Source organism: Mustela nivalis (genome assembly GCF_964662115.1).
Source record: "Mustela nivalis genome assembly, chromosome: 7".
Lineage (NCBI taxonomy): Eukaryota > Metazoa > Chordata > Mammalia > Carnivora > Mustelidae > Mustela > Mustela nivalis.
The window spans coordinates 125568792-125587420 of record NC_139026.1 but is presented as its reverse complement, the minus strand read 5'-3'; the positions used below and the strand labels follow the sequence as shown (position 1 = coordinate 125587420).

Sequence of the window (18629 nt, the reverse complement as noted above, 5' to 3'; positions counted from 1 at the left end):
AGCCTGATGAATCGTGTAGGCTTCCTCCTAAAGATACAGAAGACGCAGCTCACTGCCACAAAGGAGCTTAGGGAAAGGAATCAAGTCCTCAAAGCAAACTTCCTGTTTCTAAGTTGAATTGTTTCCTCCTCAGGAAATCATGGTTTTGAGATCATGAAAGATGAAAAAGCCCTACCACACTGCCCACTTTAAATTCCAGGGAATATTCTCCTCTGAGTATGGCACGGGGGCCCTAGGTATACACGTTTGCACCTACTAAATGGTGCTCCTGGGCAAGTAAAAATCATAACACAAGATGAACACACACACCCACAAAAAAACAATAAATCTGTGTATCAAAGAATTGATTTTGGTGGTTTAAAAAAAATTTTTAAAGACCTAGCTTCACTGGTCAGGTTAGATTGCTTACGTATGGCCAAGTGTCTTCATATTGACATAGCTAGGGTGGGATGGGTCAACCAGCTCTCCCTGACGATACTAAACTTGAAGCATCTTTTACTGTTACTGAGGTCATCAAGAAGGAGTGACCACACACAGGGACAGAAGAAGGCACGCAGATGTAAAGGTTGACTGCCCAGGGTAAGAGCTGAGGGCTGCCCCAACTGTGGCCACCGGCTCGAGATCTTTCCCTCAGCCCCCGGGTGTGTATATCCCACTATTGCTGCTTGAACCTCAGTTTCTGGATGTCCCTTCTGTAGGTCACTTCTCTCTACTTGTATTCCAAATCGATTTCTATACCCATAACCACATTCTGGTTCTTGTCATCATGGAAGACTACTTCCTCTCTGAAATCTCGATCTTGGGTTTCCCACTCTGACCACAAGTTATATCCCTCTATGTTTCCTCTCACCTCCTCCTGTGTACATACCCCACTTCACTCAGGCTTCTGGTTATTCGCCTTTGCTCTATGATTCCTGTATCCCAGTTCTCTCTACACTCCCTTTCCTCCATCTTGGACCCCATGACCCTCACTCAACCCCACCCCGGTTCCCCGGGCTCTCAGCCATGTTTTTGAAGACAGAATCCCAACCGCCAGTCTCTCTAACTGTTCACATTTTCTGCCTCTCCTCAAAGCTTCCTTGGTCTTACTGCCAAAATACGCAACATTTTGGGTGGAAACAATCACCACATCACGTGCATTGGAGCCACTCTGCAGTCTGTAAAGATCTTGAGTCTCACGTGGGTCTCACACACGACACATCCTATCCGTGTCTCATTCATTCCCTGAGCATCCATTCCCAGGCTTCCTCCTCTTCCATGAGGTCCTGCCCTGAATCTTTCCCTTCCTTCTCAGACGATAACCATGTCTACTTCACAGGGACACTACCAAACATGTGCGACCATATGTCCTCAGTTTCCTGTTCTCACCACGACATCTCTCTGCATTCACCCCATTGCTCGCCTTATCCCTTTCAACCAACTTTCCGTTTGCTTCCCAGATTCCATCTGTCTGTCTCCTTAGAAGCCTCGCTCTGTAGCTCCTCTCTCCAGATTGTTTTAACTTAGCATCGATTGACTATTTTCATATTCTGCACCAGACACTCACGTAAAAACTCTGCATACTTTATTTCATATAAATTCCATAGCAGCCCTGTAGAATGAGTACTGCTTCCCGGGACTGGTCTCGGTCTCCGTCTCACTCTGCTTTTGCTCTCAGGCACATAACCACGCTCAACTCTACAAACCCTCAGGATCCTGCCGTGGCTTCTCGCTTTGGCCCTACACCCCTGCTTCCCTTTACTACCAAGCTTCTTGAAAGAATACTCTCCACATTCTCTCTCCTCTCCCTTACCCCCTCCTCCTTCCTCAAGCCTTGACTGTGGAGACGGCACTTACTAACTGCAAGACAGTCTCCAGCCCATGAAATCCAACGGACACTTTTCAGCCTTGACCATGCTTGATGCCTGCCACCTGTCCAGTGTCCAAGCCCTTCTGCTCTACGTATTCTCCTGCACCGACTCTCACCGCAACACATTTCCCTGAGATTAAAACTTTTCAATCTGTCCTTGAGTGATGGTTTCTGAGTCCATCCCTTAAATATCAGTGTTCCCCAGGGCTCTGTCCTCATTCTCTTCTCTGAGTGATCTCATTCGTTCCCACGCCACCAACCATGACATATAGACTGAAGACGCCCACATTTAGTCTCAGTTCCGATCCCTGCCCTGATCGTCCCACCCTTAACCCTTTGCTCCCCTGGAAAGCAACTCTTAGATACTCCCAAACCAGTCATCTTTGTTAATCCCGAATCTGTGTCTCCTCTCAGATTCCCTAATTTGGTGCATTCCAGGTTCACGTCACTGTGTAACCAAGACAAACCAGGTAGCTATCCGCCCTTACCTCCCCAAATTTTCCACTTGGTTGCCGAGAATGACTCATACGATTATTCGCTTAGACAGTTTGGAAGGGGTGAGATCTTCTTATGATGGTTGGTCTTTAGACATTCTACTTACAGCATTTAAGTTTCAATCATCTCCATAGTGAGTATTTTTGATAAAGCGTTTCAGAAATTCATTGTAGGAGGTTAGGACTTAAGCGTCAGCAACATGGGAAAGAAACTGCTTACTTCGTTAGGGATAAAAAGAGGAAAACATCTTTGTTCTCTTATTGTCGTGGCAGGGGTTAAATATTATCTGTTTCTTGTCAGCTGCCCATCTGCACTGAACTTCTAAGGCTCCACTAAGCTTTTGCCTACTTAGGATGACTCATTTCCTTCTTGAAATAATATATAAAGATTTTCTCCCTGCAATAGCATTGATACTTTTTTCTGCAAGTCTCTGGTTCTGCCTGCATACTGTTTTCTGAATCTTTGCTAATACCCTTCCAGCTATGAGTCAAAATGGGCTGGGAAAAGAGAATGCTATTGGAGATTTCATCGTATTTACCTTCTAATTCTTTTATTATCATCGGGCATGTCGATATCCGGGTTGAATTGGTAATGAAGGAGTTCGGTCCCAAAGAGATCATATTCCAAGTAACAGCCAAGTTGAGCAAACTCTAGTAGTTCCGTTTTATCAAGTAGAGTCCTAGAGACAATAAGAAAGACACACTGTTATTGTCAAGAGCACATCTTCCACGTATACAGATTAAAAGTTCTAAGTGTACTATGTACCGAAGTATAATGGAAGTAACAGAACTTTTGAGTTGGCTCTTACAGTTTAGCTATAAAATAGTCAATGCAATTTGTTACCAGAAATAAAGAAATTTACCCTTATCTAAAAGGGAGTTTTCCCTTCTAAAGTACTTGGGAGCTATAGACATTTTAATGATACTGCCATTACTCAATAACAATTTTTTTTAAAGATTTTATTTATTTATTTGACAGAGAGAGATCACAAGTAGATGGAGAGGCAGGTAGAGAGGGGGGGGGAAGCAGGCTCCCTGCTGAGCAGAGAGCCCGATGCGGGACTCGATCCCAGGACCCTGAGATCATGACCTGAGCAGAAGGCAGCGGCTTAACCCGCTGAGCCACCCAGGCACCCTCAATAACAATTTTTAATTCTCCTTCAGAATTGTCTTCAGGATATGTTCCATATTCTTTTGAAAATTCTTCATAGAAGTGGGATAGCTCTGAACTCTGGAAGCTAACAAAGGAAATTTGGCATCCGTCTGGTACATTAGGTGAGTATTACTAATCTGGGTAAAATATGAAGCTAAGATAAAGTAATAGGGTGATTTTCTTGTGAAGACCATAAAGGGGTTCCAAAATGAATTCCAGTGTCATTTTGGGCTTCCTTGTCATCTGTGAACATCACTGCAACTTCTCAAAAAGAGGGCAACACTCGTACAGCTGTTTGTGTTCTGGTGTGCCCAGTTTTTAAATAGGATTTATTATTTCATGAGAATTTTGGGGGATGTCTTCTCATTTCTTTAGACATTATGGTAAGAATAGCACTGTTTTATGATGTAAGACAACGTAAATGAACAGGAAAGAAGAGGTAGAGAAGAGAAGCTGCAGCTACAAACAGGGGAGCAGAGTCTAGAGCAAGAGTAGATGGTCTCAAGAAATTTAACAAGTAAAAATTTAAAGAATTTTTAACAAGTAAATTTAACAGGTAAAAAAAGGGGTACGTGAAGTTAACCCCAATAATACCCTGGTAGAGGGGCATCTGGGTGGCTCAGTGGGTTAAGCCTCTGCCTTCGGCTCAGATCATGATCTCAGGGTCCTGGGATCGAGCCCCACATCAGGCTCTCTGCTCAGCAGAGTGTCTGCTTCCTCCTCTCTCTCTGCCTACTTGTGATCTCTGTCAAATAAATAAATAAAATCTTTAAAAAAAATACTATGGTAGAGATTCAAACACATAGAGATAAAAGGAAGAAAGAAGGAAGGAAAGAAGGAGGGAGAGAAATCAACCAATCAATCAGGAGACAACATGGAAATAATGTGAGTGAAAAACACACCCTTTAGACATTGTGTGAAGGGAGGTCAGGGTGCAGAGAATGGAAGTGATTGAAATGCCAAACTGGCCTGGCACAGAGTTGGAATATTAGATGATCATTGTCTTACTAGGCTTTTATCCACTGATATTCTATTACCTTGGCAATTCCAGGATACAAGGATTAAAGTACTGTTATATGTCTATAAATCTGCTTCGAAGAGGTCAGAAGTATGTTCAGAGTTTTTGTTCCAAACCATAGGAGGACCAATTAAGCATCTGTGTGTCATGAGTGCGAGAGGTTTCTGCTGTCTTGGGATGCTACCTAGGAGGTGACTATTGACTTTCACTCTAAGCAGTCGTATTGTAGCTCATTCCGTTTTATTCCATTCAACAATTCAGCATAACTGATAGTGCACAGTGTTGTTTTAGGCAGGGAGGCCAGAATATCTTTCTTTTACACTATAAAATGTGCATTCATTCTGTGCTATCTTCTGCTAATACCACTCCTTTTCCATCTTCTTACCCTGGAGACTGTCTTATGCTTCCAAAATTACTTGCCTAAAAGAGTATGTGTTTTTCTATAGTAGACACATTGTGTTTTCTCCCAAAGAACCAGGCTTAAAAACAAAATATACACAATTAAAATAACATAAGAGGGAAGTTTAGCGTGTTTCTCTTGAGTCAGTTCCTTCAGTTTGTTAATTACCAATACGGGCAAGGTGCTGGGGGTGGATGAGGAGACAAGCAGGGGATGAAGGTGACAATGATCCCTTCATTGGATCAAATAGGATCACACTCCTATTTCAGCTCCTAATGTCTTTCTCTTTCCTTTGGCCTAATGCTTTGAGACTAAGTTTTGTAAATTTTAAGTGATATTTTGAAATAGGTATCCAATGAAAAGCCTATGTTCAAAGAAAAGCCATAGGAGAGTTTTTAGTCTTAGTCACAACTGAAAACAAAAAGTAAAGTTGCTTGGCATCATAAGAGCTGAAGATTATAAGAACTTACTTGTGTCTGGCATTCTGCTAAGCACTTTATTATCCATTACCCCATTTAATATTCTCCATAATTCTACTGATCTCAATTTTACAGATGGAGAATTGGAGAAGTGAGAGATTAGAAACTTATTCAAGGTGATGTGTTAGAATAGGAGTTCATTTCAATGCTAGAATCAGCTATCTGAACCATCATTCTATATGACTTCTCCTACTGCCAAACAGTTTGTGCTCAAAGGACTTTATCCAGAATTATACTGGCGATAGCACATGAAGTGTTGTTTTAATCTTTACTTTGAACTTGATTTCCCTCCCCACAAAATGCACTTGAAAAATGGGGAATTTCCCATCAAATGGTAGCATGGGGACAAGGCAGTGATAAACCCAAAAAGTAAGAAAGGATTACTTTGTACATTTCTGTAATTGTTAGCTCAGAGGATAAATACATATGGGAGGCAGGAGTTGACCATTACAGCTGTATTGGACAATTCAAATGACATTGGTCAAAGGGGGAGAAGGAATTGAATTAATGATGACCACTGCTTACTTTCTTACTGGGAATGTGATATTGCTCTAAGGCTCTCAGGGGCACATATTAAGGGTCTTCTAACACCAGATCAGACCTCTGTCCTGAAGTCCAGAATTGCGTATCTAATTGCCTGTTTGCCTTCTCCACTTAGGTGTCTAATAAACAGCTCAAACTTAACATGTCTCTGACTAGAGCCCTCATCTACCACCCTAAACCAGCTGTTCTGACAATGTTCCCTCTCTCTGTTGGTGGCAACTCCATCTATCCATTTGCTCAGGCTAAACAACTTACAGTCATCCTTGACTGCTTCCTTGGTCTCGCACTACACATCCAGCCTATTGGGACAGCTTTTTGGTTCAACTTCCAAAATGTGACCAGAATATGGTCATGTCACCATATCTCCTGCTATGCTCTGGCCCAAATCTCCACCATCTCTCTCTCAACTGCTCTCCTCACTCTTCTGCCTTTGCTCTACTGTGGTCTAGTCAAATATGGCGACGAAAGCGCTATCACTACAACTAAGTCAGATCAGGTCTCTCATGTGCTCAGAACTCACCGATGACTTCCCATTTCCCACAGAGAAAAACCTAAGGCCTTGCAATGACCCATGAGGCCGTGTGTGGTCCTGTAACAGCCTCATCTAACAGAGGAATGGGGAATAATAAGGATCTGATTCTCCCGATGTCAATTTTATACAAGTGCTTCTAATATTATAAATGTTATCTGAGAATATCACCACAGGTGAAGATATTTTTCTAGAGGAAGGCTAACGTGTTTAATAAGATTCATCAGCACATGTAAGTTTCAAAAGCAACCCTTGGGAATTCTTATTCTGTAGAACAGCACATAGAAAGCAGTATGATTTGGAGGGGGGATGCTGGTCCTTTTAAAAATTTCATAGTCACATGGAAAGGAGAAGACGTCTTCAGAAGAAGAGTAAAAGCTGTTATTTTGGACATTTGGAAAGTGCAGTTAAAAAAATGAAGCTGACAAATTTGCTATCATTAAAGAGCCAGGAGATAGATAGATGAAATCATACATTATACATTATATACTATATATTATGCATTGTATATTATTATTTTTACTGACATTTGGTGATATGACACCCTCTGGATAACTGAACATTAGTGTGAAGGAAACTGAGAAATGAATTCACTTTCATTCTCCTTACTGATGTGCAAAATCCATGGGGAAAAAATATCGTCAGTGATCATACACAATTTTCAAAAGAAAGTCCTGGAAAAAAAACCCAGAATTTGGTATGAGTTGTTAATGGGGGATAGGATGGGAGAGAGAGGTTAAGCAAAAAAACCAATCCAAACCAACCAAACAAAAAACCCCACATAATAATCATCAAGTATTTAAAATAGCCTTATCTCATTTAATCCTTGCAAAAACTGTATGAGGACGGTGGGGTCATCCCCATTTCATAGATGAGGAAACCAAGACTCAGAAAAGCTAAGTAACTCAACTTCCCAAATGACAGGTTGAGAATAAAGCCAGACCCTGTTTGTCTCAGAAGCCATGTGCTTAGGCCACGCTGCCCCTTCTGTGATGGGAGTGTCCCCCATGTACTTCTCACCAGCACTCAGCTATGAGTCGTGCACCCCCCACCCCCCTCCCCACAAAGACATCCTGGAGCAGCCCTGCACCCTTCCTGTCTAACAAGGTGACTTCACCACATTAAACTGGCATTCATTTGGATGACTTCCACGGACTGTCAAGGTGCTACTGAAGTTGCATTTATGCAAGTGACTTTTTTTCACTTGGAGGAAGCCTTGACCCCAAATGTCAGAATGGTACCCTGGGAAAATGTACTCTGCTTGACGCCTTTCAGATGAGGATTAGCAGAGGTCCTGCCCCTCCCAGTCATCAGTGATCTCCTGGCACTTCTTATAGAAGTGGAGGTGTCAACTCCAGCCAGTTCTCTTCATTCCATATTCTATATCCATGAAAATTATCTTCTTTCTTATTCTGGTCTTCCCCAGGCTTTAAGGTAAGTATTTTTCACCTCTTGGCCTAACAGGCACTGGGGTGATTTTGAGATACAAAGAGCCTACTGCCTTTCACACTGGAGAAAGTCCCTTGGTGACTTTCTTCAAGGTGGATGAAGTGATTGCAATGTCATTTGTAAAATATCCTGGGATTTCCTGGGAAGAAGCTGAAAATTTTGTATCAAGTATTCTTGTCATTCATATTTTATATATATTATTTCTTCTACTACATGTTTTATACTTTTGCCGCCTAACTATTAAACTAATTCTTTCTATATAAGGAACAGGCATAAATTTAGGACAAACATACTGCCACCAGCCCCCCCCCCAAAAAAAAAAGGTACCTAAAATGATCTGGCAATCTTCATTTTCAGAATATGGTTATCATTTACTAGCATTTAAAGGCTGGTACTAAATCGCAGGAGAGTTGATTCTGTTTTTCAAAACTCTTTATATTCTAGATCTTATCCAAGTGCTGAGGGGTTTGGTTTAATGTCAAAATGTATTTTGAGTGGGAGCCAGGAAGTCTGCGCGAAGTGATAATTTAGTTGAGGGTCTGTGGGCTGTCTAGGTAGAAAGAAGGAAGAGGCAGAGGAAGGGATATGATTCGTGGGTGTGATCAAGATGATAACAGTATCTAACATTTGTCTTGGGTTTTCCAGTTTCAGAGAACTCTCAAATACATTGTTTCATTTCCTACATTCAGGTACACCTTCCTGAATTAATTCAGCAAGCACCTACTGTCTTGTACTATCACCTACCTTGTGCTAGCCTCTGCTGGGGATACGGACATGAGGAAGAAATTTGAGTTGCTGTCTTAAGGAACATAAAGTCCAAGGGAAGGAGATAAGCATTTAAACTAATAATGACAATTAAAAGTGTTGAAAGCTTTTTTTTTGGTACAACTAAATATGAAGTGTTATGAAAGGACAGTAAAAGGAGACATTCATTTGAGTGGAGTTTATTGAAAAGAAGACTGTTCAGAGAAAGTTGGGGGGGCGTTCAGGTGTTGAGGGATGGATGATAAAGAACATCTGTTGAGAGGGAAAAAAAAAGAAGAAAGAATCTTGTTACTGAAGACAATGCTGTGATTTTCAGAGCTAAAGTGCATGAGGGTAGAAGCAAACATTCATCTATGCAACCACCTATAAGAAATTATTGATCATCAACTTATGGTATGAGATATTCACTGGATAAACAAAGACGAATAACACAGTGTCCCATCCTTTAAGAGGTTCAGGGTCTATTAGAAAAAAAGAGACAAATAATTGTTTTTACAGACCTACCAAGGATAATAATAAAATTACTGCTAGGAACTGCACTGGCTCAGAGAAAGGGATAACAGATCCTGTTTGGCTCCTTCAGGAAAAGCTTTGTAAAAAGAAAACCTCTCGTGGGCTGCAGATTGAGAAGCATGTAAGAACAATGAGCACAGGGCACTGAGCATCACAGCCCGTGTGGCATTAACCCGAATGGGGCGCGTGTGCTAGAGATCGTGGGAGAAGAGATGGAGGGATGGGTGTAGACCAGATGATCAGGATGTCTGGATTTTGTGCCGAAGCTGAAGGGGTCCTTTAAGAGCTACAAGTCGGGGTTGAGGAATGTAATCCAATTTGCACTTGGAAAGATCAAGATGGTGTCCCCATGGGCAAAGCTAAGGGAGCAATTCTTGTTTGGAGACTATTAACAGTGGTTCAGATGGCAGATGAGGGCCTGACTTAACAACAGAGGACTGGCTAGGAGGCATCATATTTGGAGATCTTCGTGAGGTAGACAGGTTTCATCATGTGAGAGTGCAGGGAAGGGAGGAATTTAACATCTGGGTGAATAATGCCGTCCTTGAGAAGAATAGGGCAAACAGCAGGAAGAGTAAGTGATGAGTCACCATTTCCATAGTGACAGCGACAGAGAAGGAGAATCAAGGGCCTGTCCTGGGCAGTTGATTAGATGCTGGTGTCATTGAATGATACCAAGAGCATGAGACGAGTCTGTTCTGAAACTCACAGTCCATTGGTAAAATAGTTATGCCACATAGTATCATTATCGCATAGATGAAGAAATGAAAGCTTGGATCTCTGAAGTGATGGAAACCCCAGATATTCCTACTCCTAGTGCCCTTTCCATTACACGGACGTGATCGTGCTGTAATCCATCTGCCATTACAGTCTGTGAATTCCTGGGCCTAGAGACTTTGCACCATGATTTAGCAGCGCTAATGTGAGATCAGACTAGCTCAGGGCCTGATGCAGAGAGAAGCACAGGACTTATTCATTGCTAAAACTTAATGAACTTGACTGAGAGATTTTTTTAGAGTTGGCATACAAATACAATAAGAAATGGATCTGTAAACAACTGATTTATTAAAAACAGTGTTGAATTTCAAAGACTGATTCTTTTAAAAATTATTTATCACCAAGTAATTCCCAAGAAAAACTGCCTCTCTCCCTAGTGAATTCTTCAGTTTAAAACCAATGGATATTTGTACAGATAATGTTACGTAAGATTCTTTATTATTTTATGGGAGTTTTTCAACAACTGCTTAAGAGAATTTTTAAACTCACCTAGAACTAACTATCCATGTAATAACCTTTGAATGTTTAAATGTTTATCATGGAGGGCGCCTGGGTGGCTCAGCGGGTTAAGCCTCTGCCTTTAGCTCAGGTCATGATCCCAGGGTCCTGGGATCGAGTCTTGCATCAGGCTCTCTGCTCTGCAGGGAGCCTGCTTCCTCTCCCACTCTGCCTACCTCTTTGCCTACTTGCAACCTCTCTCTCTCTCTGTCAAATTAATAAATAAATAAATCTTTTAAAAATGTTTATCATGGAATATTTCAAAGAAATTAATATGAAAATTAATAAATTCAATATTAGCATAATTCTAAAACATTATTCTTGTATATTCCAATAGCAGTTGCATCTTATAAATCTGAAAAATTCTTAACTGACAAATTTCAATTAATTTATTTTTAATGCCAAAATAGAAACTAAATAGAAAGAGGCAAGTTTTTTTTTTTTATTTTAATTCCAGTGTGGTTAACATACAGTGTTATATTAGTTTCAGATGTACAACGTAGTGGTTCAACAGTTCCGTAGATTACTCAGTGCTCACAAGATAAGTATGTCCTTAATCCTGTTAACCTATTTCGCTCATCCCCCCATAGACCTCCCCCACTGACCATCTGTTCGTTCTCTAGTTAAGAGTCTCTTTTTTTGGTTTCTTTTTTTTTTTTCCAGTTTGTTTTGTTTCTTAAGTGCCACATATGAGTGAAGTCATATGGTATGTGTCTTTCTCTGACTGGCTTTATTCTCAACCTGTCATTTGGGAAGTTGAGTTACTTAGCTTTTCTGAGTCTTGGTTTCCTCATCATTTATTCCACTTGGCATTGTGCTCTCTAAATCCACGCATGTTGTTGCAGATGGCAAGATTCTGTGGGGTCTTTTTGTTGTCTGAATAATATTCTGTTGTATAGGTACCACTTCTTCTTTATCCATTTATCTATTGATGGACACCTGGGCGCCTTCTATAGTTTGGCTATTGTAAATAATGCTGCAATGAACATAGAGATGCATATATCCCTTTGAATTAGTATTTTTGTATTCTTTGGGTAAATACCCAGTAGTGTGATTCCTGGAGTGCACAGTAGTTCTATTTTTAACTTTTTGAGGAAACTCCATAGTCTTCCGCAGTGACTGCACCAATGTGAATTCCCACCAAGAGTGCACAAGAGTTTTTTTTTTCCTCCACATCCTCACCAATACTTGTTGTTTCTTGACTTTTGGGATTTTAGCTATTCTGACAGGTGTGAAGTGATACCTCATTGTGGTTTTGATTTGCATTTCCCTGATGGTTGAGTGATGTTGAACATCTCATGCGTCTGTTGGCCACTGGTTGTCTTCTTTGGAGAAAGGTCCATTCATTTCTTGTATTTTTTAATTGGATTGTTGTGTGTATGTTTGTGTGTGTGTGTGTTTAAGTTGTGTAAGTTCTTCTTATATTTTGGATACTAAAACTTTATCAGATACCTCATTTACAAATATATTTTCCTATTCAGTAGGTTGTCTTTTAGTTTTGCTGGTTGTTTCCTTTGCTGTGAAGAAGCTTTTATTTTGGTGTAGTCCCAGTGTTTTATTTTTGCCTTTATTCCCCTTGTCTCAGGAGACATATCTAGAAAGATGTTGCTATGACCAATGTCAGAGAAATCACTGCTTGTGCTCTTTTCTAGGATTTTTATAGTTTCAGGTCTCACATTTAGGTCCTTGACCCATTTTGATTTTATTTTTATGTATGGTGTAAGAAGGTGGCCCAGTTTCATTCTTTTGCATGTAGCTGTCCAGTTTTCCTGACATCATTTGTTAGAGAGACTGTTTTTTTCCCCCATTACACATTCTTTTATCCTTTATCAAAGATGAATTAACCAGATGATTGTGGATTTATTTCTGGGCTTTCTATTCTGTTCTACTGATCTATGTGTCTGTTTTTGTGCAGGTACCATACTGTTTTGATTACTACAGCTTAGTAATATAACATGAAATCTTGAATTCTGACACCTCTGGTTTTGTTCTTCTTTTTCGAGATTGCTTTGTCTATTTAGGATTTGGGGGGTTCCATACAAATTTTAGAATTGCTTATTCTGGTTCTGTGAAAAAAGCTGTTGGTATTATGATAGCGATTGCATTAAATTTGTAGATTGCGTTGGGTAATATGAACATTTTAACAATATTCGCTCTTCCAATCCATGATCATGGAATATCTTTCCATTTGTGTCATCTTCATTTTCTTTCATCAGTGTTTTATAGTTTTCAGAGTACAGGTCTTTCACTTCTTTGGCTAAGTTTATTCCTAGGTATTTTTATTGTTTTTGGTGCACTTATAAATGGATTATTTTCTTAATATCTCTTTCTGCTGCTTCATTATTAGTGTATAGAAATGCTACGGATTTCTGTATATTATTTTTTGTATCCTGCAACCTTACTGAATTCACTTATCAGCTCTAATAGTTCTTTGGTGAAGTCTTCAGTGTTTTCCAGATATAGTATCATGTCATTTGCAAAGAGTGATGGTTTTACTTCTTCATTACCAATTTGGATGCCTTTTAATTTTTTTTGTTGTCTGATTGCTGTGGCTAGGGCTTCTAATGCTATATTAAATAAAAGTGGTAAGAGTAGACATCCTCGCCTTATTCCTGACTTTAAGGAAAAATCATTCCGTTTTTCCCCAGTGAGTATGATGCTAGCTGTGGGGTTTTCATACATGGCCTTTATTTTGTTGAGGTATGTTCTCTCTAACCCTGTTTTGTTGAGGGTTTTTATCATGAATGGATGTTAAATGCTTTTCCTGCATCTATTGAACTGATCATATAGTTTTTGTCCTTTTTCTTATTGATGTGATACATCAAATTAATTGATTTGGGAATACTGAACCACCTTTGCATCCCAGGAATAAATTCCAAATGATTGTGGTGAATGATTTTTTTAATGTATTGTTGGATTCAGTTTCCTACTACATTTGCTGAGGTTTTTTGCATTTATGTTCATGAGAGATATTATCCTGTGGTTCTCCTTTTTTTGTGGTATCTTTATCTCATTTATGGGTAATGCTGGTCTCACAGAATGAATTTGGAAGTTTTCCTTCCTCTTCTATTTTTTGGGGGGAACAGTTTGAGAAAAACTGAGGTTTTTTTTTTTTTACTTGTGGTTACTCTTAGGTTTGTATATAACATCTTCTGCATATAGTAGTCTATATTAAGTTGATGGTTGCTTAAGTTTGAACCCTTTTTTTTGCTCCTCTCCCTCCTCCCCACATTTTGGTTATATGGTGTCATATTTTACATACTTTTATTTTGTGAATCCCTTGACTGATTATTACAGATATACTTACTTTTACTGCTTTTGTGTTCCCTACTTTTCTTACTCTTATTTATAGTCTTTCTTTTCCACTCGAAAAGTCCTTTATGTTTCTTATAAGGCTGGTTTAGTGGTCATGAACTCCTTACCTTTTGCTTGTCTGAGAAACTCTTTATTTCTCCTTCTATTCTGAATGATAGACTTGCTGGATAGAATATTCTTGGCTGCAGACTTTTTCCTGTCAGCACTTTGAATAGATCATGCCACTCCTTTCTGGCTTACAAAGTTTCTGTTGAAAAGTCTACTCATAGCCTTATGGGGTTTCCCTTATATATAACTGTCTTCCTTTGCTGCTTTTTATAAAAAAAAATTTTTATTTATTTCAGGGAGGGAGGAGGAGCAGAGGAAGAGGGAGAGAGAGAATCTCAAGCAGACTCCTCCCCACTGAGCACAGAGCCTGACATGGGACTCCATCCCAGGACCCTGAGATCAAGACCAGAGCTGAAATCAAGAGTTGGAACCTCAACTGACAGCCATCCAGGTGGCCCCTTTTGCTGCTTTTAAGATTTTTTTTAAAAACCAGTACTTTTTACCATTTTTACTGGGTGTCTTGGCATGGACTTCTGAGCAGATCCACTGAAGCCTAGGTGAGTGGGGCTTGGTGTAAACAATTCAGTTAGTAGATAGATGGTGGTGCCCTCTGGTTCCCATAGGTGGCTGTGTGTTTATGCCGAGGGACAAGGGAGGGAGAGGACATCTGACAGCTCTTTTATTCCTGAAGGGGTCTTCCAATGATCCCTGCTCCTCCACACATGCTCTGAGATGAGTAAATAGCTTTCCTTCCCATATACTCCAGGCATTTTTCAAACTGCTGCTTCTAGGCTGTATCGGCATGGACTCTTTGTTGTGTGTCTCTTTAAAGGCAGGCATTCTGCTTCCTATTCCCCTCTCAGCTTTCCCAGAACTGAGGCTGTCATCTTCCCAGCCTCCCCCTGAAGAAGGTAAGTTCTTAATGTGCAGTCTAAACACTGCGATGGATAGAAAGTATAACCTGTTATTTCAATTAAATATTGCCCAGAAACTTTGGTTTCACACAAAGTCAGACCTGCAGTTAGAACTGGTGCAGTCACATGAACATGCTCATTAATTCCATATATGTAAGCATTTTTAAAATTTAAAAAATAATTTTTATAAACATATAATGTATTTTTAGCCCCAGGGGTACAGATCTGTGAATCGCCAGGTTTACACACTTCACAGCACTCACCACATCACACCCCCCCACATACAAAGTCCATAACCCTACCACCCTCTCCTGACCCCCCTACCCCCAGCAACCCTCAGTTTGTTCTGCGAGATTAAGGGTCTCTCTTATGGTTTGTCTCCCTCCCGATCCCAACTTGTTTCATTTATTCTTTTCCTGCCCCCTAAACCCCCCACATTGCCTCTTCACTTGCTCATATCAGGGAGATCATATGATATTTGTCTTTCTCTGACTGACTTATGTATATGTAAGCATTTTAAAGCATCATTTGTCTTTTGGTATTAAGACATTGCTTTTATGGGACAGTCTTTCCAACATAAGAAAACCATTGGGGGGGCACCAGGGTGGCTCAGTGGGTTAAGCCTCTGCCTTCGGCTCGGGTCATGATCCCAGAGTCCTGGGATCGAGCCCCACATCGGGCTCTCTGCTCGGCGGAGAGCCTGCTTCCTCCTCTCTCTCTGCCTGCCTCTCTGCCTGCTTATGATCTCTGTCTGTCAAATAATAAATAAACAAAATCTTTAAAAAAAAAAAAAGAAAACCATTGGGAATGAAAAGCAATAGAATATAATTTAGGTTGCTCTGTATTAATTTTATTCCCCATTATCTACAGTTGAACAAGGATCTTCCTCCTACTTTATTCACTTCCCTGACTGCATGAGTCCCCACCTTACAGAGATTATTTAATGACATCATAGAAGGAATGATGTCACACTTTCAATATTATGACTTAAGTGTCGGCTTACGCAAAAGGAACAGATGGCTGCAAGAGAGAAAAACCCTTGTTTAAATTAGACTAAAACCAGAAGTTGGCTCTGAATTGTGAAGCGTAATTAAAACTTTATTTTAAAATACATTTCACAGTTTATATACCCTAGGAAGAGCTTTTTACCATATGAACTTTCCAGCTGCCACATAGCACAAAAGAGCTTGCGTTTTTTCATGTAAGGCGGTACACAGTTCAGGGAATGATGGTATTGAGAAGAGTGAAGATAAATCTCATAGACATAAAAATCCTATTTTTTAAAATGTCACATTCCATGGGAATGGTGTCAGACTCATGAAAAATTTCTTTAGAAAAAAAAATTACTGGTAGAAGGTTTGGGTGGGTATAATGCACTGGAGAGAATACCTGACCAGTGCCTTCTTTGGCCCCCCGTATGGGCTGGTCTGCCCATATGTCTGCTAAAGCATAGCATACAATCTGGGACACTCCACAAATATCAATTACCAGCATAACTTAATTATATTTTATTTGGGATTATTTCTGTATTTTAAGATGTTCTGCTGCCTTTCAGTCTGTCACACATTTGTCGGAACTTTTTTAAAAAAAATTATTAATATACAGGTCCTGCAATGAAAGGAAATTCATGATCAACAATAATGGGGGGGGGGGAATCCACATAACACTTTAGGGGTTAGGAGTAATTTTTCTTAACCCCTTTTGGCAGATGAGGACTGGAAAAGCTTAAGTGACTTGTTCAAGATCACACAAAATTGCTGGTGTCATTACCAGAAATTAAGCCCCATGACTCCAGCACCCCGTTTCTCCATCATCCCACGTGTGTGTAGAACACACTTAGAAGGAAGGCACATTACACGGATGAAGGAATAGCTGCTGCCAATATCATCACACAATTTTAACCTTAAATGTATTCAGAGTTTGTGTTTCTATGTCAGTGAGAACTCTCCAGAAACCAACGTAGATCTTTATATAAAATTTGGCCACAGTGTGACAAGTTATAGACAAGCGGCCATAATGACATGTTTAAAAGCATCTAGGCTCTTTTTTTTCCCCCTAGTTTTTCTTTCCTATCATCTGCCATAGCGAAGCAGAAGAAATGTCAGTGGACATTAGTAAATTTTGAACAGGGGAGTGTTCTTATTACTTATTTTCTTTTAAAGACTCTCACTTGCTTACCAGACCTCTCTCTACTTTGTTGCCTGAACTGATTTCTTTAGTTTTTCACTCCATGGTAGGATCTGAGCCAATATGACTAAATAAGTTGTCTTTACTATAAATAATGTGCACAATGTATATACTCTACAATGTGTACTCATTCCTCTCAGACATACTCTCCTTATGCACATAATGCATGCATATGCATAATGCTAATAATAAACTGTCAAGAACTACGGCACTGTACATACAGGATTCTAGATGTTCTAAACCATTTCACGTGCATGACATACCAATTGTTCGTTCTTTAAAATCCTACCATCCTACTTAAGGATATAAAGATGTTCGGAACCATTTACCTTTGGCCAGATATTTGCCTGGAATTGATTTTGAGTGATCCCATGTTAATTCACTAGTATTCAAAGGAATTAAAAAACATGCAGTTCCGAGGATACCAGATAATAATTTTTTGGTGACTTTTCAAAGACAACTGTAAAGTTAAAAGTCACCACAATTATAATCCAATTATCAGTTTGAAGGCAGAAAATGTGTCGTGTTCCCTGCTCTATCCCAGTGTCTGGTACATGAGGCACTTGATAAATGTTTGTTGAATGAATAAGTGAATGAATGAAGTAATATTCTACCCTCTTCCTTCATCTAATTGAAAGCATGAAAAAAATGTATCAAAACTGTATCCTTTAAAGAGTTAGGTGAATTTTGGGACGCCTGGGTGGCTCAGTTGGTTAAGCAGCTGCCTTCGGCTCGGGTCATGATCCCAGTGTTGGGATCGAGTCCCACATCGGGCTCCTTGCTCAGCAGGGAGCCTGCTTCTCCCTCAGCCTCTGCCTGCTATTCTGTCTGCCTGTGGTCGCTCTCTCTCCCTCTCTCTCTGAAGAATAAATAAAATCTTAAAAAAAAAAAAGAGTTAGGTGAATTTGGAATGAATAATCAGCGGTACAGACAATAAAATGGCTTATTAGCCCATTCCTTATGCTCTCACTGCTCTTTCAAAACGCTTGGGTCAAATACTTCTACCCTCCACAGGGAGCAATTTTCCAAGAGAGAGGTGGGCTATATTCCTGTGCCTAACTATTACTGTGCCTCTCATCAAACTCTAGGCCCTAGATTTCCATCAAAGCCCTGTGTTTTGTTAGATAAATAACCAAATAGAAAAAAGGTGGAGACATAGCACCTGTCTTTTGCCCTCCCAGAGACTCAAAACTTAATCAGGAAATAGTACCCCCAATGCTTTCCAGCCCTGTCCTTTTCACCCAGCTTTCACTGGTAATGAAAGAATCTTACTGTCACAAAAATACCTACAGCTACCCTATTGTACACAATGGATAAAATATCCTTGGAGGTGAACTGCGAAAAGACCATGCGTGGGCTATCTTCCTGAATCCCACACACCCTGTGTTAGACCAGGGCAGAGACTGTGCTGGGATTCTATGCTCAGTGGAAAGGTAGGGAGAGTTTTAGCAGGTAGTATAATTATAATAAAAAGGGCATAAAGCCTTTGTAGATTAACAACCCAAACAGGGACACCCAAGGGCTGGTGTTATTTTGCAGTAACTGTTGACTTTGGGTGGCTGTAACTGTGAAGGGCAGCCCCCTGCCCTGTCCCCTAGGGCTAAATTCACAGCGTCCACAGGCACGTCCACAGGCCCATATTTCTTGAAGAGAACAGATGGTGAGGGGAGGGCCTAGACACAGAAGCAGATTTATCTT

General features: G+C 40.2%; 1 protein-coding gene across 1 annotated transcript in view; it reads right to left on the bottom strand.

Moving 5' to 3' along the window:
* PTER (phosphotriesterase related) overlaps positions 1-18629 on the bottom strand; it is a 65803-nt gene that overhangs the window by 3905 nt on the left and 43269 nt on the right. The window contains exon 4 of the mRNA XM_082742011.1: positions 2883-3023. Coding sequence (XP_082598137.1) covers positions 2883-3023 — 141 coding nt within the window. The remainder of the gene's footprint in view (positions 1-2882; positions 3024-18629) is intronic.